The sequence below is a fragment of the Paramormyrops kingsleyae genome, chromosome 18, assembly GCF_048594095.1.
Source record: "Paramormyrops kingsleyae isolate MSU_618 chromosome 18, PKINGS_0.4, whole genome shotgun sequence".
Lineage (NCBI taxonomy): Eukaryota > Metazoa > Chordata > Actinopteri > Osteoglossiformes > Mormyridae > Paramormyrops > Paramormyrops kingsleyae.
Window position 1 is genome coordinate 19,574,953 of NC_132814.1, and position 26,361 is coordinate 19,601,313.

The 26,361-nt window shown below is 45.3% G+C and overlaps 2 protein-coding genes across 5 annotated transcripts; one reads left to right on the top strand and one right to left on the bottom strand.

Moving 5' to 3' along the window:
- Positions 1 to 595: 595 nt before the first annotated feature.
- birc7 (baculoviral IAP repeat containing 7) lies at positions 596 to 9,011 on the bottom strand. 2 transcript variants are annotated; one of them, XM_023798801.2, is made up of 9 exons: positions 8,904 to 9,011; positions 7,160 to 7,735; positions 5,957 to 6,056; positions 5,507 to 5,588; positions 5,361 to 5,406; positions 3,916 to 4,125; positions 2,191 to 2,256; positions 1,616 to 1,828; positions 596 to 884 (listed from the first exon to the last, which is right to left on the bottom strand). In XM_023798801.2, the coding sequence occupies exons 2-8, from the start codon at positions 7,674 to 7,676 to the stop codon at positions 1,629 to 1,631; spliced, it is 1,221 nt and encodes a 406-aa protein (XP_023654569.2). In that variant the 5' UTR covers positions 7,677 to 7,735; positions 8,904 to 9,011; the 3' UTR covers positions 596 to 884; positions 1,616 to 1,628. The 2 variants fall into 2 exon arrangements, with proteins under 2 accessions (XP_023654569.2, XP_023654568.2); XM_023798800.2 differs by having other exon boundaries at positions 1,616 to 1,831.
- Positions 9,002 to 23,583, top strand: LOC111837044 (YTH domain-containing family protein 1). Of its 3 annotated transcripts, none has more exons than XM_023798798.2 (4): positions 9,002 to 9,472; positions 9,906 to 10,052; positions 10,826 to 10,902; positions 18,335 to 23,583. In XM_023798798.2, exons 2-4 carry the CDS (start codon positions 10,022 to 10,024, stop codon positions 19,889 to 19,891), a joined length of 1,665 nt encoding a protein of 554 aa, XP_023654566.1. In that variant the 5' UTR covers positions 9,002 to 9,472; positions 9,906 to 10,021; the 3' UTR covers positions 19,892 to 23,583. The 3 variants fall into 3 exon arrangements, with proteins under 3 accessions (XP_023654566.1, XP_023654565.1, XP_023654567.1); XM_023798797.2 differs by having other exon boundaries at positions 10,028 to 10,052; XM_023798799.2 differs by lacking the exons at positions 9,002 to 9,472; positions 9,906 to 10,052 and adding an exon at positions 18,101 to 18,234.
- Positions 23,584 to 26,361: the final 2,778 nt, after the last annotated feature.

The window sequence follows — 26,361 nt, forward strand, 5'->3', positions numbered from 1 at the left end:
TATCAAATGTTTTAGTAAATGTAATTTATTTGCATTCAAACTGAAGTAGGCAAATTGTCAGAAAGGTATATTTTAATGAGGCTAATTTCATTCTTGACTAGGTATATAAGAACCTTTAGGCCGATCTGCTGCTGAATTCATGTAATTATCCCCCTGTTCCTTTCTTGTAGAAGTACCTCTGAGCTGCATCTGGGTCCTACCTTGTCTTCCAGATCATGCATTTTGTATATATCCCACATCCGTTATAACGTCTTAGACTGACAACTCTTTGTGAATTTAATCAGTCATTTTTTAACCTGCCCTTCATTGCATTGCTGACCCAGAAAATCTCTAAAAACATGGTAAGTGTTTGAAAATGTAAATAGCAGTTTTCTAGAAAATAGCGTTTTTAATCCTGTTTCTTCTCAGCTGTTTGATGGATGTTAGTGGGTATATAGTGCTGTGCAGATTCATGTCAGTTAATCCCTGAGTGAGAAAAGTATTGTCTTCATTCATTTACTGGTGTACATTTAGTTTTCATCTGAAAAGGTTTCTCATGTTTGCCTCCTTGATGTACAATGACTTTCCCTTAGCAGTCAAAAAAAAAAATCATCAATTAAAATAAATTGGTGCATTTATTTTAGTAATGTTTATATAAATATAATGCAGATTTCAGCAACAAAATAATGTCTTTATTATCAGGTAGGTCATTTTAGTTTCTGTTATGCTTGGAGGGGGAGTGAAGGACTGGAATTCTCTGGTGTCCTGGCAACACCGTCAAACTCAACATGTGACAGTTCAATCCACATCAGAGGCCCAGGCGACCGGTTAGTGGAACAATCGCTTCAAATTCATCCCCTGTTTTCTAGCCATGAGTTCATTCTTCATCAGAAATATCCCAACACCTGGTTAAGAAGAAAAGTCATATTTCAGTCCTTCCAAGATTCACTTTCCACCTGATATGTACCGTGTCCTACCGAGTGGAGCGAGGCGATTCCCGGTAGTGAGAAAATGGGTCTCGCTATCATAATGGACTGCCTATTTCCATATCCCTTATTAATGTCGGGGGTGAGCTGAAACTGGCCGGCTGCAGAATGACATTTACTAATGATTTCAGGCAAGAATTCCAAGAAAGTTCTCTAATGCAGCGAAGCAGCCACTAACATTTAAGGTCATCTCTGTCATAATGAGCATGTAACCACTCTTAACAATGCATGTAGGATAAATACGAAGGTAGTACTAAAAGAAAGTTACAAAGAAGGTTAAGGAGGTAGTGCATAAAGCTCATGGGACTTTTGCTTATTAAAAAATGTTGTGAGGGCGGAAGGAAAAATGATTGGTTCAGAGATAACCAATCAGAAAGTAGAGGAGGTGGGTCCAAGCAGCTAGAGAATGCAGGACCAACCAATCAGGAGTCTTGGTCCCACCTCCTCTACAATCTGATTGATTATCTCTCTGAACCAATCATTTTTCCTTCTGCCCTCAGAACATTTTTTTGTGTAAGTAAAACTCCCACGAGTATTAATAAACAACTAACCTGGTGATGACCCTGGTACTGGCTTCCTGAGAAGCGCCCACATGTGGCATTAGGGTCAGGGTTCAGAAGATGACTTGGGGTGGAGGGGGGGCGTCATACCTGGAAAGGCCTGTCAGGACATAAATGCGCGGACGCTGCCCCGGATGATGGCACGGCAGATGGGGCAGTTTCGCAGACTGGCTGCGCAGTCAGTGCAGACCACAAGGTGTCCACAGGGTATGAAGACCATAGACACCAGCTTGTCCATGCAGACCTTGCAGGTTCGCTCCTCCTGCAGCTGCCTCAGCTGCTCCTCGGCACTCAGCTCCCCCGCTGCTGGCAGCATGCAACCACAAGGGGGCACTTCGTGAGAAATTTAAAGTTGCACCTCCGACCTGATACACATAACTCAACAGCACTCCTCCCTCCACATAGTGATGTCACCAAGATTGTTAAACTTTTAAGATTCCAGTTTTCTATTCTATAAAAAGGTTAATCAATATAATGTTTGCCTGCAGGGAAAACTGACTCCCTCTCCTAAGCCACAAATATTTGTTGTTGTTCTTAAAGCATCATTACCAATCGTCAAAACCCCATTCTTTGATCTCACACTGACACTCTCATTCTCGGCCTAACCACGGCGCACAAGTTATTCAAAAGTGTCTGCATGTGACAGGAGGTTCAAGGTCCCAAACCTTTATCTCTGGCCCGGGTCTGAATCCTCTCCTGTCCAGCGCTATGTCCTTGACTCACTCCAGGATCTGGAAACGAAGACAAATACAGTAAAATCCAGTTATAACAGACTTCAGGGGACCTGGCAAAACAGTCCGTTATATCCAGAGTTGCCCAGAACACAACTACAGGACACCATTTACTCATGCCACACCCCAGAAAGGTAGTAATCCAACTTTATTTATCGTATTTCACCTATTGCAATTCAACAAAAATCATTATGTCACAAACACACGTGTCCTTTTCTTACTACTGTAGTGAACGAATGCATAGCAAATGACAGGAGGCATTCTAATACCCTACACTAAAAGGTGTTCTAATGCAGTATGTCGTACTGTATGCAGATTACTGGGAAGAAAAATAATCTGTCATTTCTCAAAGTACAAAGAAGTCTTGTACTTCTCACGGTTACTCCAGATGTCACTGACCGTAGATGTACTTATACCATAGTCATGTACGATATCCACTTGTGTTTCCTTTTTTGTTTCGATTAAAAGAACGATTTCTCGTTTGAAATCTAACGTTATAGAACGACGCTTCGTAGCAGACTTCTCAGCCATTTTGAAAATAACTATTGATGCGCATGTCCGTTATAGCCGAACAAAACCACAGCTAAAAGCGGCCCTGGGGACCAAATTAATTGTCCGTTATAAGCGAAATTCATTTATATGCGAGTCCGCTATATCCGATGCTTTTTCTGCATGTTCTCAAAGGCGCACGGCCGGGACCAGCGGACCTCGTCCATTATAGACGATATTCCGTTATAAGCGAGTCCGCTATAACGGGATTTTACTGTACATGCATTTCCCAGATATAAACAGGGAATAACATCAGAATGCAGTGATAGAGCAAAGCACTGACCTCTAATACTGCAGTTTTGGCCTGAACTAAAACACAGATTCTGTACTGTTTATCCTACTTGGTCCACACATACACGCTCGGTTCACTTAGCACAAGTATTCAAGGGTGTCCCGATCCTCAGAGAAGCCAAGTGCAGCACGCTTGACTTGCACTTTATCCACACTTTGGCAATTACTGCATGGAAACAGTCTTTGGCTAAGTATGTAGACCACAATGTACCACATCAGTAACGACTAATGTTTACACTGAACACGAGGAAGTCTGCCAGCTTAACAGAACCCGAGTCTCTGAAAACATTTCAGTGTAAGTGCGCAAAGCTGTATAATGAATGTTTACATAGCCTAGGCTATAGTGAAGGACAACCCCACACGAGCCAAACAAATGACAACATAGCTGTAGCATCTCTCTTATTTACCTCTTCAGATATCAAGTGTGTCCCATTGGGTTCAAGAAATCCCTGCACACTTGGGATCCTCACATACACTTGCGCACTTTGCGTCAAACATCAAAATAAGTCACCACAGTGGGTAGTATCTCAGCATGTTTGACCTTACGTGTGCTGAACGGGACGCAGCCAGAGAATTAGGGCAAATGCTTCGGGGTAATGAGGCTTAGCACAAAGCAGGAATGAAATGCAATATTACATGATTTTTACCACAAACAGGAATTGAGTGGCAGAACGTTTTATGAAGCAGCCAATAAGGTCAACGGTCACCGAGCTGCATGTGACTAATCTCAGCACAGGAAGTGATGATCAGGTCCAATTTCTCCAAAACTACATACTGCAATGCTCATGGAAATCTGCGATGCTGGCAGACAGGAGGTACCTCTGGCCTGCTGGGATCTCCTCCTGTCCTCCTCTTCTGCCTGCAGCACATCTGCCACTAGGTCGGACACGGAGGTGTAGCAGGTACCTGTCAGCAGATACTTGGTTTGGACCAGACTCTCCACCAGATTGGCTTCAAACCCCATCTGTAGCACTGTGTGGATGACTGGGGTCATCAAGGCTGAAGAGGAGCCCTGATAGGTCAGTGTATCTGCCAATCAGAGGACACAACATACAAAGGTGGGTAAGTCTGAAACTAGACCTTAACACTCAGCTATGGACTACTAAAACCTGGATGAGTAGGCAGCCAACAATTAAAATACTGCAGAATATCATTAATAATACTTGAAAGCAATAAAAATGGTCAACTACAAACATCAAATGACACGCTAATGCAACTTTGGTACAAATTCTGAGTTACACTGCGGCTTTCAGAATTAAAAACCACCTTTGTGAACTGCTCAAAAGACTACAGATGGTTACACTGAGTTCATTAATGTGAATGATACCTTTTGCTCATTTTATTGTCAATTACATGTAAGCAAGTAAAATATTTACGCCCATAAGAGCAGGTGCTGTTTTATGATTCCTAAAAATATCCAATGACTAATCAAGTTGTGCAAAGACTGAGCAGGACACAAAGATGTGCTTTTCACGGGGGCTGTGTGACTGTGATCAGAAGGTTGCTGGTTCAAATTCTGTCATCAGCAAAATGGTTTCACCACTGGGCCTTTGCAACAAGGGCCTTAACCCCAATTACTCCAGGGACTGTCTGGCCCTGCTTTCTCAATTATATGTCGCTTTGGATAAATGTGCCTGTTAAGTAAGTAAAAGCTCAGTCCAGATATGACCCAGTGTCACAAAACGGTTAGTCTTTGAGGAAAATGAGCTACAAGCTTTGAACCAGCCACGTTTACTTTTCCCCCCCGCCAGCACGCCTGCCAACAGGCCTGTCCGAGATGAATTTCAGTGCCTGAAAGGCGGACAAATTGAACAAAATGGGAGCGTAGAGCCCTGGGGCGTGATTACATCACCCTCACGCGACGTGTGTGCAAATTACACTCCACTAGCAAGCGGCCCTAACAGGGTATAGCGGCACTGGGTGATTTTAACCCCACTGTAAGGACCACTGCGGCCACTGTTTCCCTGCGGCGTGATTAAAGGGCTGCTTTAAATCATTCGCCTTCTTACTAAGGCAGCCATGTTTGGATTTAGTGTGCAGTTTTTGGATATGAATTAAGCTGGATTTTTTATAAGTAAGTTTGAATCCAAAACTAAAACTGATTTACTATCTCAAATGCTGCCAGTGATGGGGTTAAATAAATACATAAATAAATAAATAAATACATACATACATAGAAAAAAACAATTATTATTATTAAGTAGTAGTGTACTATAGTTGTTGTCCTTGTTGCTGTTGTTCTAGCTACCTAGATGAGTGCTCACCATGTCCAGAATTGGCGTCTCTTGCAGTAGATATCGGAGATGCACTCTACAGAGATGAAAAATAAAACCGCTTTATTTAAGAACATATTAATCTGAGAGCAGACTTACAAATGATCAGTAGAGTTTTAGGAGGATGTGCTTCTTACCAGGGTTTCACTTGTACTGAAGTATGAGTCTTGCACGCTGCTGACGTATTCGCGTCCTCTCGCCTGAAGCAGAAACTCGCATCTAAAGTGGGGGGGGGCGGTTATGCCACAGAAACACCGTTTAAAATACTCCCGGAAACATCCACGTGATTGCTAGAGCTATTATTAAACAGAGTACTCTACCATAGATTTAACCTGCTTAATTTGAGAATGTCCCATGTCCCTTTCATTTTCAGTTATCTGTTGACTTGTTAGGTCATGACACGCTACCAATTTCAGTGCATTTATTGAACCTAAAACTTGCGTCAGTTGCATAAGAAATGATAACGAGGGAGAACATAAGAAATTTACAACGAGAGGAGGCCAATCGGAGAGCAAAAGCCTCAGCTTCACTGATCCAGGACCAGCAGCGTCAGCATCACTATAACACGCGCTGCCTGTATCCGTTACCGTGGAAACCACTTGGCGTGCTCCTGCCACGGATCGTCCCCAGGCTCCCAGTTCCTCAGGCCTCCATCACAGTAGAAGCACTTCACATTGTCACCGCGTCCTGTGAGGGATACAGTTCCCTGACGGCTTTCAGCGTGCGCATCTTTCACTCACAACATGAGTCACTAACGCCTGCAAGAGGCAAACAGCAAATTACTTTGCCGACGTACTCAAAGGTCCAAGATTAAATACACTGCTCCGTTTAATTACACGGGGGGTCATATTCCTGTATGTAAACATAAGCAATGAGTTTTTAGAAAAATTGATATTTTTTGCAATCTATTCCTTGCGTGTACGTATTTCCGACAGCTTTTACGATTAACGTTAATTTTTTTTTCCATTACAATGAGGCTCATCAGAGGTGACTGACCGGTCATAATGTGGATTTTACTAGCCTATATCTCAATACAAAGATACACTGGGCAACCGGGACTAAAAAGGTCACTTCTCTCTTTGAGAGTATAAAAAAGTCAAAGCGGGGGTATGGCGGTCTTTTTCCATCCAAAACCCCATGACTATTGTGCTGTTATTGTCCGTACTCTAGTGCAACGCCATAATATTGCTGTATTATTACTATACAGACATGACATATTGTCTCACTGTTATACGTTATCTACTAAATCACATGATTCGGCACCTGTATTACTGTAAAACCCCAAATCCGGAAACTTTCAGTGCTCAAAAGTGGAAAATGACTCAAGCAGCATCTGGAAAGTGGAAGCAGTTGAACAGGGTTGCAAACTTTGGTCAGGTGGCTGGCGTGAGATTTTCAATTCGAGTCAAGTCTGCATACGCATTTACATGTAGGCCTATGCACAGGGGCGTTGCTAGAGATTTTGGGCCTCATGAAAGCATATCATATTAGGCCCCCCAGTCCAAACCAATCCAGTTATTTTCCTAATTTTTTAGGGCCCCTGTCACTCAGGGGCCCTTGGAATCGTCCTAGCTTTCCTCCCCCTTACGGCGCCCCTGCCTATGCAAATGCTTTATAAATAGTCCGTAGGGTTTGCAAACTACGCTTTTGATGCAGCTAGTTTTAGGTTCATAATCGAATAATCTAGATTTACCGTAGGATTTCTTGCGTGAGCGTGAGAGTCAGAAAGCGTGCGTGTCACGCCAGATGCCTGAGAGTTGGCAACCTTTGTTGAAGGTGTGTAGGCGTACCGGTATAGAAGAAACCAGCTCTGGCCAGAACGTCCGGTTGGACCGAGGAATCGGTGGGCCAGTCCTGAAAAGTAGTAACCCGCGACTCCTCTGCCTCCATGTCTGGGTACACTGCCTGTCCCAGGACAGCCGGGTCATCCACGGTCATCCTCTGCAGCTGGCTGACCAGCTGACCGTCCACGTCGTCAGCAGAACCCCGTCCAGCAAAGTCCTGAATGTCTCCCACGTTTCTGCCCAGCGCAAAGCCGCATGTCGGAAAGTGCTTCTTATGTTCGCCCAGTGGGGTGTCACCGCGAACCCAGTACCTCAGCACTCCACCACAACAGAAACATCGCACCTTATCCCCGGGCCCAATAAAGTAAAACCCAGCTTCGGCAAGACCGACTGCGGTAACCGGGGCATCTCTCGGCCAGTCACGGAAAGTCCCGAGCCTCTCTTCCTCGCTCCTCATCCTCGGCTCAACCGGAGTTACCATCGCAGAGCTCCCGTCCGCCGACATGCTGGGGATCGCGGTCATTATGGATCAAGTAGCCGGAGAACCGACCGGCTGCCTGGCATGTGATGTCGAGGGCGGGGCTGGCAAGTTCACATGAGACATTAAATGAAATGACCTTCCCGAAACCTCGGATGTTTGAATTAGCACAGGCTTTGAAACACTCATATAATAATAGTTTGAATAGCATTTCCCAACCATTCGTTGAAAGAATCAAACGGGTTTCGACAAATGCGCTGTTTTAGATAAAAACAGAATCATGGCGAAAAGAACAAACTAAACCGAATATTAAGTGTATTATTTAGGCTATGGAACGCTTGATATTTTGACATTTAGGCTACATTCTATTTAGGCTAAATTAATAATTTCACTTTAGTTTTTTTATCGGTTTCACAAACATTTTGCTGGGTTGGTGTGTTTTAGGTTTTGCGAAATACTTGCCCAGCTCATTTGAAGCTGGGTTTTCCGTTTGCGTCCCCCTATGCGCTATTATGTGAATCACTGCATGTTTTATATGGAATGGATATTATCAACAAGAAACAACGCACTGTGAGATACACCAGGGAACACGACAGGGAGGAAAATAGAAGACATTTGCAAATTAAGAAAAAAGAAACAAAAAATTGCGAGGATAGCACATTGGGTGGATATATTGGCTAAAGAGTCTAGAAAATGAAAACGACCATATTCCGCTCGTGAAGTTTCCTTTCATCCTTTTTTTTAAATCTAAAAACAATCTAGGCTGTTTCTGCAGCGACACCAAGCGGACGTGGAAATGCAACGCTACCTTGGGATTTTAAAAATAGGAATCGCCTTGCTGAGTTAGCAATAGGATAAGTTACGTAAATAAAATGCGTACTATCGATGGTATAATGCGTTTACAAAGCCCATAAAGCTTGACTTCTGGGGTAATACAACTACCAGCTCTATATTCCTCAGGGTTTCCTGAAGAAAAAACACACTGGGACTGATTCATGCCTTGGGACAAGTTGGTGTTCTGAGCATGTCGGCGTCAACTAAATGCTAACATGGTTTAATTAAATTACAGTATTTTTTGCCCTATGTGCTTATTAGCTTCTTTTTTTTTGCAAGACAGATACTTTTGAGCCTCAAACACATTATAAAGTTGTATCGTTAATACTTAATACTTATTAGTACTATTAGTGATTGCGCTGTTGGCTGTTAACTATAGACATGCAACGCAACCTTTCGATTGATACATTTGCAGGGAGAAAATGGAAAAGTTTAAACCTTTGATCCGAATTTCCGGTCCAATCTGTCATTCTTCTCCAACCCGCCGCCCCCCCTCGCGGCAGTCCGGCGGTGGTGACGTCACTCCCTCGCTCTTTTGCTCCGCCAGACCCCGGATCAAGCTGCCTTCGGTGGGGGGGGGGAAGTGGATCGGGTTGTACGATAACCGGGGGGATTTGTTAAAGTAGAAAAGAAATAAGCAGTAACACCCCAGTATGGTTGTAAAAATCACTAAGACAAACAAATTAAACGTTTAAAGTAAAAACTGTGGATTGGATACAAAGACCCCCCTGCTAGGCAGATTCCTCCGGGACAGATTATTATAAATGCTTATAAAAATAATATACACATTTTAAAAGCAAGTGGATCGGCGATCGGATGTAGCAGTGGTGCTCGTAGTGGTGATACAGCTACGCGTTTTATATGTATGTGTTGGTTGGGGGGGGTTACCAAAAAAAAAAAAAACCCGCACTGAGCAGGGACCGAAAACACGGGGGGCTTCGGGAAGACGGGACTGAATCCGGGGGCTTGCTTGATGAATTATGTCCGCCGCAAGCATAGACCCTCAGGTAGGCAGCAGCGCCGGGTGCATGGGCATCGCCGGCGAGCCGCTTTTTAATTTCGGCATTTAAAGCTCATTTCGAAGTGAGGCCTCCGTATGTTTATTTTGCGGGGAGGACGGAGTCACATCAGAGCCCGGGGGACGGCAGGCGTACGCCGCACAGCCAGCGCTCCGGAGATCCGGCGCATCGGCGTCTTTTTGCGCGACACCGTAGCGCCGTCGTTAGTTTGCTGGTCTTACAGTCCCGCTCCCCACCATTTATATCCTGCACCTTAGTGGGAATAGTGGGAATAAGCTTAACTGTAACCTAAGGACTAGGGAGTTATCTGTCACCTATGTTTTTATTTTTTAATCTTGTTTTTGATATCTGGAGTAACTTTAAGTAGCTGGGCGCGTTAGTTATTTATCTAGCGGATAGTGTCGGTGTTTGTTTTTTCCAGGTCGGGGAAGGAGTGACTGTAACGTGATGCACACCCGGAGCGATCGGCTTGTTTACGTGTGTTAATGTGTGTGTTCTTTGTACCGTGTTTTGCATGGCGTCCTTCTTAAAACGACAATGCAGAGACCAAAGGGACAAGCCTCCAAAGGTAAGCGAGGCGACAGACGCCTTTTTTCCTCCTCGTCCGTGTGTCGTTTCTCTATTTGCGGACCGGCTTAGGAGTCGCTTTGGGGCCGGTTTGGGTTCACTTAGGGCAGCTCCTGCCGGGGCCGCACCGCCTTGCCAGATACGTCTGTTTTTACTAAAAATAAAAAGGAAAAAAAATAATATATGTGTAAGTTGATGTGTGTAAAAGTATATGTATAAAAATCTTTATGTATAAATATGTATATGTGTGTGTATATAATAGGTGTGCGTCTCTGCGTGAGTGTGACATACATACATCCATAGCTAGCGTGTAACTCATAATGTAACCCGATTAGTGATCGATCACATGCGACCCACCACAATTCATGTTTAGACCATGCAGTTAATGATTGGGACTAATTATGATAACTTACAAGGAATTGTATAAGGCTACACTGTTGACCAAGATAAGCTTGTTTATCCCCGATGCTAATTCGTGCCCTTATTCTTGAATTTGATCAGTATTTGAATACTTTCAGAGAGGGAATCGGGAATCAAGACGTTATTGATTAGTTTAGTGATATGAGCTTTCATTATGCTGTCAGATATATCCCAAATTAGGTCTCCTTGCAGGTAATTTAGCAGCAGTTAGTTATTGATGGGTGAGTTAAAAGGTCTGATAAAGTAATCCTTGGGTGTTCATGTGTTTTGTCCTTCATCCTGTGTTTAGCATGTGTCTGTTTGTTTAATCTGGCTGTGAATTGGGAAGTGAGTCACGCAGTTTCTCTTTTTCAGTGCAAAATGGCTCAGTCCACCAGAAGGAAGCCTCACACGACGATTTTGAACCGTATCTTACCAGCCAATCTGACCAGGTGAGTGTCAGGGTCTCTGCTCGTTGGACATATTTCCTAAGGTATTGTCAAAGCTCTCCGTATGCCAGCGTTTAGTTCTGCAGTTTTAGAAACCGTTCAGGTGTGTCAGAGAGGATGGTGGTCGTGCTGAAAGTGATTGCAGTCGGCTACACCAAACAGACAGTGTCCTTAAATCTCCTTCACACACAGATAGAAGCTCTTTCCAGCTGTGATACTGGCAGCAGCCTCCAATTTAGCGATTTGTCGCTAAGGCTGAGGGGATATTCCATGTATTTAAGAAGGTGCTAAAAGCACTCGAGTCTGCTTCTTGTAAAGCTTCGTCTCGAACCTCGGGCCGGAAGGGCAGGGGTGGATTCACAATATGGCAGCAATGTGCAACTGCCATTCTGGAACTGGTCGACTGGTGCATGTCCCAGGAAACGAGTCAAACATGTTCCTGGGTACAGTTTTCTCATAGCTATAATGTTGTGGCTTGTGTGTTGTTGGTAAACCTTTAGGTATAATATAATAGCTGTTCTTAAGGATAATTTTGTTTAGTGCTGGTTTATTTTCATATCTTGTTACAGGGTCTTGTAACTTGTTTGATTTTTGGCTGTTTTGTTAAATTTCTCAGCACCAGCTCTTACTTTCTCAAAATAAGTTGTCACGTTTTGTTAGTTGCGTTTTTGCCTGGTATAGAGACTTAATTTGTCAATTTTCCACCTTTTTCAGGCAGTATTTCTTGTGATTGTGTGAAGCTCTGAAGCTGATGGTCACTGTTGACATTTTAAATATACTTCACTGGTTTCCCACAGAGGGAAGGTGGGATTTTCAGCATGACGGTCGACACGGTTTAGCCTGCAGCGGTTGTGGAAGGGAACCATGTTCTGTGAAAAATTTTGTGAAATAATTGAGGCTATTTAATATCAGCTATCCTTAAGGGTCATTATATTGGATGTTCTATGTGTTCCATGTAGAGTGGCTTGCTAGATAGGCCAGTGAAGGACCTTCCACAGAGGGTGAGAGATCATCTCTACATCTTGATGCTGTGTGGAGTCAGAGTTGGAGGGTTTCCACTGCTTACTATGATGGATCAGCTTTGGGGCGGCGTTACTCCTGTCTGGTAGGGTGGCGAAGCATCTGGGAGATGTAGCAGGAGAAGCTGTTGTAGTCAGATTGTTGGTGAAGATGGTGTCTGGTTCTGCTCTCACAGCTGTTTTATGGACTTGGAAACTTGAACTGTGTCTGAGACCCTCAGAGACAACTATGTAGCTACCACTCATCCATCCATCCATCCATCCATCCATCCATACAGAGCCTATCCCAGGGTGCACAAGGCAGGAAACGCCCTAGCTGCGATGCCAGTGTTTGAGTTAGTTGTAGTAATTTTTAAAATTTTGATTGATTTTATGTGTGTGTGTGTGTGTGTGTGTGTGTTGGGCCTCATTCCTTCACTTTCACCCACTTCCTGCATCCCGTGGCCCTCAGTTTTGTTCAGGGCTTTATCTCCTATGTGAAGGTCACGACCCCACAGTTAGCGTATCTAGGATTCCGCTTAAATCCAGGTGCGTGAAACGCAGGTTTGCCCGAAGCTGCCTTCCGTCTTGTTCCTCGTCCCCTTTTTGTCTGGCCTGTTTCAAACACTTCTCTGCACTATTTTTAGCTGTTTTTGTTTTGTATCGTTTTTTTCTTTTCTTTTCTTGCAGACGGAAGTATGAACCCCTTTCCCGTTGTGAAATTTCCTGCTAATGGGGATTTCTTGCCAAAAGTCTCAGACATCGTCCGAGTGAGAGGGTGTGCAGTTACTCTGTTGATAATTCTCACAGTCACTACAGGAGCTCTTCTCTGGACCAAAGTGGGGCACTCGCTGTGCTCTTGTAATATGGACGTCCGTTTGATGTTCAGAGACGGAGTGTCCTCACTAAGAGGCTTCCACGGAACCAAGTGCCCCTCTCTCGCCTTCTGAGCTTGCTGCCGTGACGTCAAAACGAGCATCGGAGGCGTCATTTGCTGCTCCAGGCAAACGTTTGGCTGGAGCAGTTCTTTATATAAAAAGTGCTGCGAAGGTATTTGCCGCAAGTGTGGTTTTTGACCGTTTGCATATTTTGCACGATGAGATTCATCCAGAGCAGAATGTTAGATTAACGTGAAAGATGGGCAAAACGCAATCGAAACCAGAATTCTGCACCTAGGTTCAGCCATCCATTTTCTATACCCGCTTGTCCAATGCAGCATCGTAAGGTTCCAGAGCCCATATCAGAAGCTATGGACGCAAAGCAGGATGGGGCACCAACCCATGGTAGGGCAGACTCACCCCATTCATGCATGCACTCATACCTATGGACAGTTTGGTGACTCTGGTTAACCTTAGTAAACCCCATGATGTCATGGGGAGAACATGCAAGCTCCACAAACATGGGGTCATGAGGAGACTCAAACCCTGGGCCCACCATGAGCTCCTCTTGGCTTCAGTGAAGTATATCTCTCCGACTTCCCATCTGTCTGTCATTGACGAGCCGTGGGCCAGTCTCTGAGAGCTCAGCACTCACTCCGACCCTCACGCCCGTGCAGAGCTCGCTGACATCTCTCACTTTTTGTGCACAGCTTGCTCCTTTCTGAGCGTCTCCCTGGGATTTAGGCCCAAACTTAGACTCGATCCGCTGAAACCTTTCATGTTCTCATCATTCCCCCGTCGTCGCGCGTTTCACATCACCGACTTGCCGCGCGATCCGGTTCTGCCCCGTCCAGCTGTCCTGCACCCTTAGCCTCCGGAGGCACTTATGGCCGCTTTTGCGAAGTTTTTAATGTGCAAAGTGCCGTTCGGTCTTCAGACATAACTGGGCCCAGAATTTCCATCTCTTATGCATCTGTCCGCTGGACGCTGCTTGCGGAGATCTAGGCAGGTGGTTTCTCACTGGCTTGGGGTGATCTGATCAGCAGCTTTAGCCTTGTCCTGCTGCTCTGTACTTCGCTAGCCAGGCCCGAGCCTTCGGTTTGGCTTCATGGTACTTTACACAGTAATACACGTCGTTTGACTTGCCTTCCGGAATTTGTGTGGGTCAGATACCCGCCCTGCTTCATTTATGTGGCTCTTAAGAGGGGAATCTGACGTTGGAATGTTGTTTAGCTTAGGAGGGCAAGAGAGCTCTACCCATGTCTGGAAGGTCATGGGTTCAAATCTCGTAGTTGGCAGGGTAATCATATAATTGCAGGGCCCCTGATCCCTGCTGCTCCAGAGATGCTGTTTGACTGCTCTCTGACCCAAAGTTTGCTTATGCCTGTACATGTATGTCCGTGGCAGGATGAAAATGACCCCATCCCCCGAAGATGAATAATGAGCTTTTCTGTAGCGTTGCCAGGATATTACAGATAAGTACTTCCTCACGGCTGACGGGGTGTGTCTCCGGTTAACTACAGAGATGTCGCTTTGTTCCATCAGACAATCTGTGTCTGAAGTTAGCTTGTGATTTGTAACGGTGTATGTGCTCTGTGAAGGCCTGGCCTCCTGTGAAGGCCTGGCCTTCTGTGAAGGCCTGGCCTTCTGTGAAGGCCTGGCCTCCTGTGAAGGCCTGGCCTCCTGTGAAGGCCTGGCCTCCTGTGAAGGCCTGGCCTCCTGTATTGGGTGTTCCTGCCTTATGGCCCGTGCTGCCTTACACAAACTCCAGGTTTGCTCTCACTCTCCGTCTGATAAGCTGGTGAGGATTAGTAAGTAATTTTTGTACCAGACAAACTGTCAAACAATGTTTTGTTTTTATTTGGCCTTTTAATGATGTTTATATGTTGTGCTGCTAAACTGTCCAGCACAGGCCCTTTCAGATCACGGTCCTCATGGTCCGAGCCCTGCTGATTTTCCAGCCTTTACACTGAGAGCCGGGTGTGAAGCCTGTGGCCAATCAGAATCAGTAATTATTAAACTGACTACCTGAGAGAACTGAAAACAAGGCCTGGATTTGGAATCGAGGGCCAGATTTGAAGAGCCCCGGTGTAGGCTAATCTAGTAAATCTTTTTTTCAACCTGGGAGACCCCCCTACCCCCCCCATGAAAATAGCCCTCAGTTAGGGACCCCTGAATAAGAATGTGTCTGTTACCATTTAATTTATTTAGAAGAATGCTTCATTCAAAGTGGCATCTGTTTGAGCAAGCAGAGTCAGCCAGTCTCTGGTGTGTTTGTGGGTTAAGGGCCTTGCTAAGGGACCCAATGGTTGAAGTCACTCCACCAACCCTGGGATTTGAACCGGTGACCTTCTGATCACAGGCAACGGCATCCTAACCTGCTGAGCCAACACCCCCGCCTGAGCTTTGTGTAAGATAATTTGTCAATTTCCTAAATGTCCCCTTGGACCCCCCCCGCAAGCCTTCAGTTCTCCCTGCCAAGTGAACAAGGAGAATTCAGGGATCTTCGTGATGAACACGTGGGTTCATCACCTCTGCTGCTCTGCTTGGTGAGAGGACACCCCCAGAGAAAGCGCTTGGCACATTTTCACATTAATGTTCTTCACTGAGGAAATTATCCGCTGCAGTGTGCATTTCATAGAACCCATCATTTCAGTACTAATCTCACTGTATGCATATGAAGGACCAGGATGTATAGATGACTAGGAATGTGGAACAAAGTGTGCAGAGTTTGAGCCACTGGTTCAAAGAGTAACTAGATGTTTCTTTGCAGAGCAGGCAGCTGTTTAATGGAAACTGACCACGGAATGTATGTCTGCCTGTACCTCAGCCCCCAAGCACATTTTCATTTGTATGGACTGAATTTAGCTGATGTCTGAAATATGACTAATATTCATCCGTCCGGGGGCCGTTTCGATGAGTGTGCAGGTCCCGCCGAGAAGTCCTGACATCTTCTCCACTTTCAGAAGCATCACTGGACCTGCAGGGAGGGTGTACATATTTTTTAGAACGTCCTTGTGAAGAGGCTGGCCGAGGGCTTCCTCTAATACCCTGTATCTCCAAAAATAAATCTGAGGAATTTATCAAATGTTCCTGGACTTACATGATAGAAAAAAATAAGTTAGCAAAATATATACTCGGGCTAACTTAATGGCTAAAATGCTTCAAAGAGCAGCAGTTTTTGACCTTTTCTCAAGCACTTAGAGGTTTTACCTCCATCCGCTGAGCTGCATCCACGACGATTCAGCATCTGGACCTAATTAGCAGACTATCTCTGCTTGTTCGTACCAATTGATATATTGCAGCTATTGCAAAGGCATGACGTTCCTGTTTGAATAACGTCCCTTCAGTGTTTCTAGGCCTCCTCCCCTCTTCCTTATTCCTCATGTTTTCCTACATTTTTTCCGGTGGGTGCCATTCTGCTCCGTGGGTTAATGTTTAACATGTGAGCATCTCCTGGTCTCCAACCTCTGTGCCATCAGCGAGTAAGAGGGGTGGTTGATCTGCAGCTAGACGTTTCTGCCGGATAAATGGGGGAATCGGTGTTTACAGACAGATGTTCTGCGGTCTAGACCTTTGCACGTTTTGGCAGAAGTTTACAAAATCACACGGCATATTGATAGTAATCGGCGCAGAGGTCGTGTCGGGGATGCAGGTACTTCACTTGGGTATCCCTGAAAAATTACTAGTGCTTGCTAATTAAATCAGCACTGAGTGATAATATCCTCCTTACCGATCCGCACTCACTGCTTCCAGCTCAGTGAATTTTTACAGACGCTAAGCTAACAGGCTTTATGAGATTCCCTCTTTTGCTGTGTGTAAATGGGCAGTTTTTCCAGCAAAAGCATTTCACCGCTGGTACATAATTACATGATGCGGCCATTTGCATGCAGTATAGCGGTGTCTGAATGGCTACTCTGTGATTGGCTGGCAATTGTCTAGCTTAATCCCCTGGACATGGTGATTTGTGCAGGGCTAAAATTAAAAAACGAATATCCGTGCTGTAAATTGCGTGCGTGTGCGTGGCCTGGTAAATGGTTTCCTGTAACGTTTTATGTGGAATAGTGTTTTAGCTTTAACTTGTTAGCTGAGTGGCACGTTGGCACAGTGGGTAGCATTTCTGCAGGCTTCTTCCATTATAAAGCATTAATTGGCATTTCTTAGCGTATACGTGTTGTGCCATGAGCTCCGGGTCACTGTGACCCTGTAGTAGATAAGTGGTTGTGAAAGGTGTTTGGCCGTTAGGTGCTAGAGAGAAACCAGGGTTGGGCAATCCCTGCTTAAGGGCCTTGCTCATTGGCCCTACAGTGAAATCACTCTGCCGACTTTGGGATTTGAACCAACACCCTTCAGGCGCGGGGTCCTGACCCACTGAGCTGGGGCTGTGCTGTTAGTCGGCTCGCTGGTGGTGTCACTGCGGTCTGTGGTCAGCACTTCAGTGACAGCAGCTTCTCATGTGTCAGTGTTCCTCTGTCCTCCGCTTAGCGGTGAAACTCTGAATTCTTCGTCAGGTCGAATCCCGCTGAATCCCCTGCTTTCGGTAGAGTGGCGTGTCCCACTGGCGGGCCCTTATCTCGCCCGCTGATCCCCGTACGTGTGACGTGGTAGGAAGCCCTCATTTATTCCGAACTGGGGGAATCAGATTTTGTAGCCTGCTTGGTCTGCAGAGACCGCGAGCGTTTTCCAATTAAACGCTGACCCGTTTTGTGTGCATGTTGTACCTTTTTTTTTTTTCTCCTCTAGATATTCTTGGTTACAGGCTGTGAATTTCATCTGCGTGTCGGTGACTTTTGGCACAGCGCTGTTTGCCTTGTTAATGACCCTGACAAGGAAATTCAGTTTAGCAAACATTTACATAATGACCTATTTGGGCTTTTTGTTTGGCCGTTTGGTATTTCCACTTGAGGCCTGAAGAGGGCAGTAGAAAATGTTTGCCTATTCATTACCTAATAAGGAAAGTAAGTTATGTAAGCAGCAGGAGTGTGTACTATGCCATTGGTATAAGTATATATGTACTACAGATCTCTTAATCCCAGCTCTGGTCGGGTCCTGCTAGCATTAATATGTTATCATTTGTTGCTACATGGACTCAAACCTGTCAGCTGTGGGTGATTCAGGTTCCTGGTATTTCACTTATGTAAAATATGTTATCTAATTGCCAAAAGCCTGTTACAGTTCTTCTGTTGCCTGTAAATAAATTTTACGTCGTGCTAATAGTCGGTTAATCGATTAATCGACTGACGAAGCGAGCACCGGCGCCTTAGCTGCTAAATCCCAGGGGGATGAGCCGAGACCTTGGGTCCGTTTCACGTCTTGTGTCCGCAGACCGCACCAACGCACGGGCGTAACCGTGCCGGTCTCCAGCCGGGAGAGGCCACCTCGGATTGCCGTTTCCGGAGGTTCGTGTTGTATTCCAGGTTCCTGCGCAGCCGTTTAATTAATGGCGAAGATCCAAATCGGTAAATCGGTGTTAAAAGATTCGCTGCCCGGAGGCTGTTTAAAATAGATTTTTCTTTATTGAAAAGTGTTTAATATCAACGTCTCTCTCTCTCTTTTCAGAGCAACAGCTATCAGTCGATGACCGATCCGTACCTGTCCAGCTACTACGCCCCGTCCGTCGGGTTCCCCTACCCGCTCAGCGACGCCCCCTGGTCCACTGGTGGAGACCCACCTGTCCCCTACCTGACCCCCTACGGACCCCTCAGCAATGGCGATCACCATTTTATGCACGACACTGTTTTCGGGCAGCCAGGGGGGCTTGGCAGCAGTCTGTACCCCCACAGGTTTAACTTCTTCCCGGAGAGCCCCGCCTTCTCCGCCTGGGGCACCGGCGGCTCCCAGGGGCAGCAGACGGCAAGCTCTGCCTACGGCGGAAGCTACAGTTACCCGCCCAGCTCACTAGGGGGCACTCTGGTGGACGGACAGACGGGGTTCCACAGCGACACCTTGAACAAGGCGCCCGGGATGAACAGTTTGGAGCAAGGCATGGTGGGGCTGAAGATCGGGGGCGACGTGGGCGGCTCGGCCATCAAGGCTGTGGGCTCCGTCATCGGGGGCTCGGTGCTGGGTAACGGGGGTCACACCGTCGGCCTGCCGCCGCCCAAACCCACGTCCTGGGCATCTGTGGCCAGCAGGCCCGCCAAGCTCCAGCTCAAGACCAAGGTGAAGCCGGTTGGAGTCCTGCCCCCGGGGGCCATCAAGCACAGCATGGACATCGGCACCTGGGACAGCAAGGGGCTGATCAACAAGGTGGTCCCGCCCATCCAGCCGGGCCCCCACCCTGTGCAGCAGTCCCCCCAGTCCATGGTGCCTCCTCTGGCCATGCCCCCCACTGCCTTGCCCCCCACTCAGCTACCCCTGCAGTCTTACCACAGCCAGGGCCTGCCCCCGCAAGCCCGCTGGGTGGCCCCCCGCAAACGCAACCTGGCATATGCCCAGGCCGGCAGCACCGAGAGCAGCAGCTCCTCCAGCGGCAGCAACGGCGGCCCCGTCCCCGGGGGCCTGGGGCCCGGCGGGGACCCCCACCCAGTGCTGGAGAAGCTGAGGGCCACCCACAGCTACAATCCGAAGGACTTCGACTGGAACCTGAAGATGGGCCGCGTGTTCATCATCAAGAGCTACTCGGAGGACGACATCCACCGTTCCATCAAGTACTCCATCTGGTGCAGCACGGAGCACGGCAACAAGCGTCTGGACGGCGCCTACCGCTCGCTGGGCGCCAAGGGGCCGCTCTACCTGCTCTTCAGCGTCAACGGCAGCGGGCACTTCTGCGGCGTGGCCGAGATGCGCTCGCCCGTGGACTACGGCACCAGCGCCGGCGTGTGGGCGCAGGACAAGTGGAAGGGCAAGTTCGACGTCAGCTGGGTGTTCGTCAAGGACGTGCCCAACAGCCAGCTGCGGCACATCCGGCTGGAGAACAACGAGAACAAGCCGGTGACCAACTCGCGGGACACGCAGGAGGTGCCGCTGGAGAAGGCCAAGCAGGTGCTGAAGATCATCGCCACCTACAAGCACACCACCTCCATCTTTGATGACTTTTCTCACTACGAGAAGCGGCAGGAGGAGGAGGGGGTGGTGCGCAAGGTAACTACACTTCCCATGAAGCCTCAGCAGTAGGTCTCACTTTAACAAATCTCCTGCCTTTCAACTTCTTGCACACAGTCTGCAATAACTGCAACCCCACCCCCATGTGGTCACATCACTTATAATAAAGACCTCTTCCCACAACTCGTATTATTTAACTTGAGTTAAAGGTGCTCTTTTATTTTTATTATATTTAGGTTTTTTTTTTTTTTAATATTTCAGCAAGGTTGGATTCATTGGGGGGGGGGGGATTATTGTATGTTCTGACACCTTTATACCAGGATCCTGGGGGAGCCTGTTCCAGGCCGCAAAGGGCAGTGTTTCCCAACCCAGTCCTTAGGGACCCTCGGACAGTGCACGTTTTTGTTGTTGCACAACTCGCAACGCACTCATGCCAGGTATTCGGTGTTCTTGATTGGCTGGGAGCTGGGAGGGAGCAAAAAAATGGACTGTCTGAGGGTCCCTAAGGACTGCGTTGGAAATAACTGGCATATGGCCCCAGTCAGGGCACACTCATGTACAGTCCAGTGACACTCGGTTAGCTCTGCTTCACATTTTTTGATTGGGGGTGTAAAGCTGTGTGAAATGGGGAGGGTACGCCAACTCACCCGTACAGACAGGGGGTGTGAGGATGCAGTATGGCCAAAAAGATTGTTATATGTAGAGTCTAACATGGCACTAAACAGCTATGGTTCTGTCCACGTCCCCTTTGAGAAAACTCCTAAGTCAATTTCTGCCCCTTGTCTGGCACTGTCTGAACAAGTCCGTCCCAGGAGCTCCGATAAATTTAAGTTAATTCACTGATTAAATAAATTTCAATCCAGAGCTGAACAGAACTTAGGATAGATTCACATTCTGGCGCTCGGCTTTTTGTCTGATAGTCCCAATTTTCACCGCTTTTAACGGAGTTATGCAGTGTAAATGTGATGGACAACGGCGGTTTCAGAATTAGCGTGGTTCCGGTCGTTCGGGGGTTGTAGTGCGCTGGAGAAATGTTTTTAAAAACCCGTTCACATTTTGTTCTCTATGGCTTTTTTTCTATAGTCACTTAAATATCGCTGCTGGCGAGGGTACCCCAGCGCCACCTTACGTCGTCGTTTTTTTTTGAGCTGGGAGGGGGGGGCACATTAAAAATGCCTGTGAAATGTTATTTCTCGTCACCCCCGAGCCCGCTTCCCGTTCAGGACCAGCAGCGTCGGGATCGGAATCGGTGCCGCGCTCGTTGCGTTGGCCGGAAGCGCGCAGCGCGTCCCTGCGCTCGGCTTTTCGTTACTGCTTACCGAAAACAAGGCTCTTCGCAGAGTCAAGTGCATTTTCTCCGCACAAAACTTCATACAGACGGTGCCGTTAGATGTAATTTATATACTGTAAACTCGCGCGATCCTAAAGGATCCGAGGCCTTACGGACCTTGTAGTACGGAGTGCTGTCAGAATTACAATAGCTCGTGTACCCGGAGTGAGTGAAAATGCAGTAAATCTGCAGCCAACCTTGTTGAAAGTCTCTGAGAACCGCTCGTGGAGGACAATGATAAAAATGGCGTTTTCACGACCCCCTCCCACCCCGTGCTCATCTCCCAGCCATGCCAAAATCACGTCAAGCAATAGAAGACTGTATTGCTGACCAGAATAATGGTTACACTAGGACTTCTGTTCAGTTTTTAAAACGAGTAATTTTTATATTTTTTTTCTTTTTTGTCAATATTTAATAAAATTTTGTTTGAATGAGCTCTCTGCTCCTGGTTCCTCTCTTCTGCAGGGATAATGAGTGTATGTGTATGTTGGCTGCAGTATTTTACCCTGTTTATCTGACTGTATGTGTTACCCCGCCCGCCGTCCTTTCTCTAATTAAATCAGGACCCAATGGAAGCAGACATTTTTCAAATGTATATTTTGTTCAAAATTACGTGTACTATCCTTACTGTCCACTGGGTGGTGTAGTTTCCTTTTAGGGGGTTTGCGGTGCCTTACGGCTGAGGATCCCAGGGGCAATGATAGGCTACATGTTAACGAGACGCCGAGTCAAGAACTTTTAGTGTTTTAAAAAAAAAAAATCGAAATGTATTTTGTTGTATATTATTGTAAAAATTAAAGTATATCCAGAAACTTTCTTTTTCTTTTTGGAATAATATTGAGGGAAATAAAGCTATTCTTTGATGTTTCTAAAGGGGGATGTGCAGTCTCTCAGAGTAACAATAAAAAGGTTAGATGGACAATCACCTCTGTGGTTCTGTCCGACTCTCAATGGCAGTTCTGATGTTCCCATTAAATTACGCCATATTGTCCATGAAAAACCTATATTTGAGTATACGAGGTGATGGGGGTGTGGTGCATTTTATGCTCAATAGACGTAAATACAAATATTTTAAGACAAAAATTGTGATGTAATTGCTGCATTTGTGTGTGAATCATTTTGTCCTCAAAATACATTTTTTTGGGGGTCTTCATTTTCGGGCTTTGTTTCTTTATTTTTCTGGAAGCGTTTCCTTGGTCGCCCCCACAAAGCTTAGCTTTAATGCAGGAGCAAGTGTTCATGGGAGATGGAGTGCAAACAGAGGTTCACTTTGGTGATTTACTTTTGAAATGAAGGTTAAAAAAAAAAAAAAAAAGGACTGGGCGATTCATGTGGATTCTTCAGAAACAGTATTTGTAAATGCCGTTCTCATTCGGGAATGAGGGAACCTTTGACTTGTTGAATAAAAGAAACGGAAATGGAAATTAAGAAAATCGCTGGGTTTCTGCAGCGGAAACTGAAGTGATTCCCTGGCTGGTGGGCTGTAAGTGGAGCGTGTCACTTAGTAGATGTGGGCCTGTAATTCTGTTCCTGTCCTTGCATTCAGCCAGATGACAGCTGGTAATGTCATGGCCAATGAATTGGATTAATACCCTACTGGATGCACGTAACTCCCAGAGCAGGACGGTGGCCAGAGTCCTTGACCAAGGTGTTAACCTAAACGTGTTACATAAGCTCTCTAGCCATGCTAACAGCTGAGTGGTACCTTAACAACAAACACGCCCGCTTCCCAATCTGCTGGGACGGACGCTATGTCCAGCCCCAGCAGACATTTGTTCCTGCCCCGATTTCGAAATGGCCTTCGGATGATGATGTGTTCTGCCGTTCACGCAGGAGTATCTGCTTTCAGTGCCTATCAATCTGTCGGATTCATCCCGCGAAGCCCGAAGTGTTTCGTAAATTAGCCGCTCCCCTCATTTAGCCTTTTTCCTGTGTTCTCATCACCTGATTATTAGTGTGTTGTTGTGCAGATAATTTGGAGTTTGCATGGCGGTCGCCCCTTTGTTTTTACGGATGGCCCCCACCCATAGCGTTCTTCATCACATCCTAGCCTGCATGTTCCTGAGAGTCCGATGGAGGCTATCGGGGGGGGGGGGGGGGGGGAGAGAGATCCTTGTCTTTGAGTGTAGAAGCATGAAATGCAGCCAAGGCCACTCACTCTGGTGGGGGAATAATAAAAAAAATGCACGTGCTGATCATTTGGTGTTTGCCACGCTTTTTGGTTTCCAAAAATATTAACGATGAAAGACCTTGGTTTAATAATAATATTGATAATAATTCATTAAACTATGATATTTTAGCCTTTTAATGAGGCCACTGTTGCTGTTAGTGGTTAAAATGCCTGTAAGGGTTGAAAAAGCATTAGATTTTCATTTTTTTCCCCCTGTTCATTTAGAAGAATTTAAGCCTTAATAAATGAAATCTATTTAGCAAACTTTGGCTTTTGGCTTTATTTCCAGTTTTTCTTCTTTTTCCTTGGACGGAGACGACAGGGAGGTTTTGGTCACGTGACCTGGCAAGCATCTGCCCTCTTTGCATTGTTCCAACAGTATTTCACTCCGTTATGTCAGGCAGTGCTGTTGACATAAAACACATTTGCTAAAATATTGTCTTCAATATCCATTTCACCAGCATATAATACTATTACTCCTCGGCTTTAATAACTGGTTTTCTGCGCTGTAATATTCAATTTTGAAGTAAATGTGTAACGTGACGTTTTTTGAGCCGATATATTAATTATGTCTAGCCTCTGACTCCATCATTATCTGTAGCCTATGCGCGTTTTAAGATCATGTTACTTTTCGTCACTTTTAAGTTATAAATTGTACCAAATGCATCTCATTAATACTAATCCAATTATGACTTGTAGTATAAGAAACTGCCATTAGATGGAGCCATTCTGTTTTAAAATGCTGATTGAACACATTTACTAAAAAGTGTATAATATGTCCCTTTTGAGTAATCTTTTTTAAAGGTTTTTAATTTGTCATTCATCATATGACTTAGGCTACCTTATAAGATGTCAAAAATCCTTCTCACGGAGGTGTCGACTTCCATAACGGTGACCGGAGAGCTATCCTTGGTGCTGACTTAAGTTGTCTGCGTGTAGCGATATATTTTCCTGCAATGTCTATCAAAGTTCGTTTATTATAATATGGAAAAATAAATTTGAGGAACAACAGAATGTGACGAATATATCATACAATATATAGGATCCATGGTGCATATTGTGTAAGCGATGTCATTTTGCAACAAGAGAATTTCATTTTCCGTTTGTTTCAAATCAATAAAAAATGGCATGAAAGAAATGGCTTTGGGGTAATGCATCTGAAATATGAAATCATGACATTGAGTACGTATCCGCTGGAATGTAATAGCTGACCGTGGTTTCGTGTATTATTATTTTTTGTCGGCACCTTTCATCGCAATTCATTTTCCAATCTCTCAAACAGCCTCTTCTTTGCCATAGCAGTTGTACAACGCATATCCGTTGTTGCGCGTCAGAAAATGGCAGAGTTTGCGGCCACGCCGCAATCGGTATAGGCCCGTGTCTCTGGTTATGGACGAAAATTAGCAGAAACTATAGTTATGCCTTTTCATACTAGCAATCGAACCTTGGGCCGTTAGTGAAAAGCAGAGAGCTTCTTTTACGGCCAACGCACCGTCTCTGGATTCCGTTGAAGCAACGCAGGTCTGTATATTCCGCATGTGAAACTGACAGGTAATCATGGTTCACCTAATAGATGCACGCCATATAAATTCAGGTCAAATGTTTATATGATATGAAAACATCGCAATATTTGTTACGTTATCGCATTGTAATTGATTATTTTATCCTCCAAATGGACTTTATATTAAACAAATAGGCCTAATAAGAAAAATACGTTCATGTTAAGTAATAATTAATGATTGACGTTTTAAAAAGCAGTTGTATTTCAAAGGAATTTCATAGTTTATATCCCTATGGGGCATTATTTTGAAACATGAACTAAGAATCCAGTGTAGGCCTACTCATTGCACGATTTTGGAGCTGAAAATAGACAATTCGATGGCATGATTTCAGTAACCTATGCGTCGTTTCTACCACATCGAGTTAGATTGCTGACAAGGTCTACATTTACATTAGTGCGTTGCAGTATTCAGATGCCCAGTACACCTAGGCCTGGGTAAAACCTTGGTGGTATTTTATAAAACCCAAGTACAAGAATGATTACAAGAGAAAAGCAGCTTTACATGCCATTTTCATCATTCTGTAATCAAACAGAGTAATTTAGAGTAAAAATCACCTGTTCCGCGGGATACCGTTATGTATACGCTGCAAGAACGCAAAGTGCAATCCTGGTCGACAGAGGCTGGAATAATGCAGCCCGGTGTTTTCTGGAATCAAGGTCAAAACACAATCACACTGTGAACCAAGAACATCAGCACATTCTGCGTTTGCCTGTTGGAAAACCGTCCATTTCACCTCTGGAGCCGAGGCCAAAATGATTCCATTTGATCAATCAGAAACGTTTATTTCAGGCCATTGGGTTTATTTTTGAATTTTCATGTAGGCCTAAATGAAAAGTACACATCTCGTGGAGCATATCCCTCTTTTATAATATACATCTCAGCAGTCCACTGACATGTCATTGCGATGTAACAATCATTTGTATTAAAACCTTGGTTCAAACCGCTGTTCAAGACAAAATCACACGAACAATTTAATGATATAATCACAATTTATTAAATTCACAATCTTACAAGTAATATGCAAATATGTGCGTCTGTAAAAAGGAACCGTTTCCAGGATCTGAACTGAAAATTCAACTATGTTCAGAAGAAAACGTGGGGTGCAAAACTGACCGATAGCAAAACACATAGACGCCAATAATCAATACGTCTGAATTGTCCATAAAACGTTTCCAAGGCGTATTTTGGATCAGCAAGTGACCGCACCCAAAACAGCATTAAATCACAATGTATGCTTTGAGGGGTCTGAGCTGAGAGCCACGAGTTAAATTCTGAGCGTTGAGGCGAATGTCCGCAGAAAAATGTGCTTTTTTTTCTACGAATTTTAAAACATTTTCATTTGTTATTGCAGTATTTACTGCCCCATTTTGATAACATCAAAAGCTATCCTTTTTTGAACTGAGCATTTTGGATTAATCTCAATTAATGTGGTGTACTGTTGGGTTTTTGTATAAAACACATGTCCATTTTTTCTCGTTTT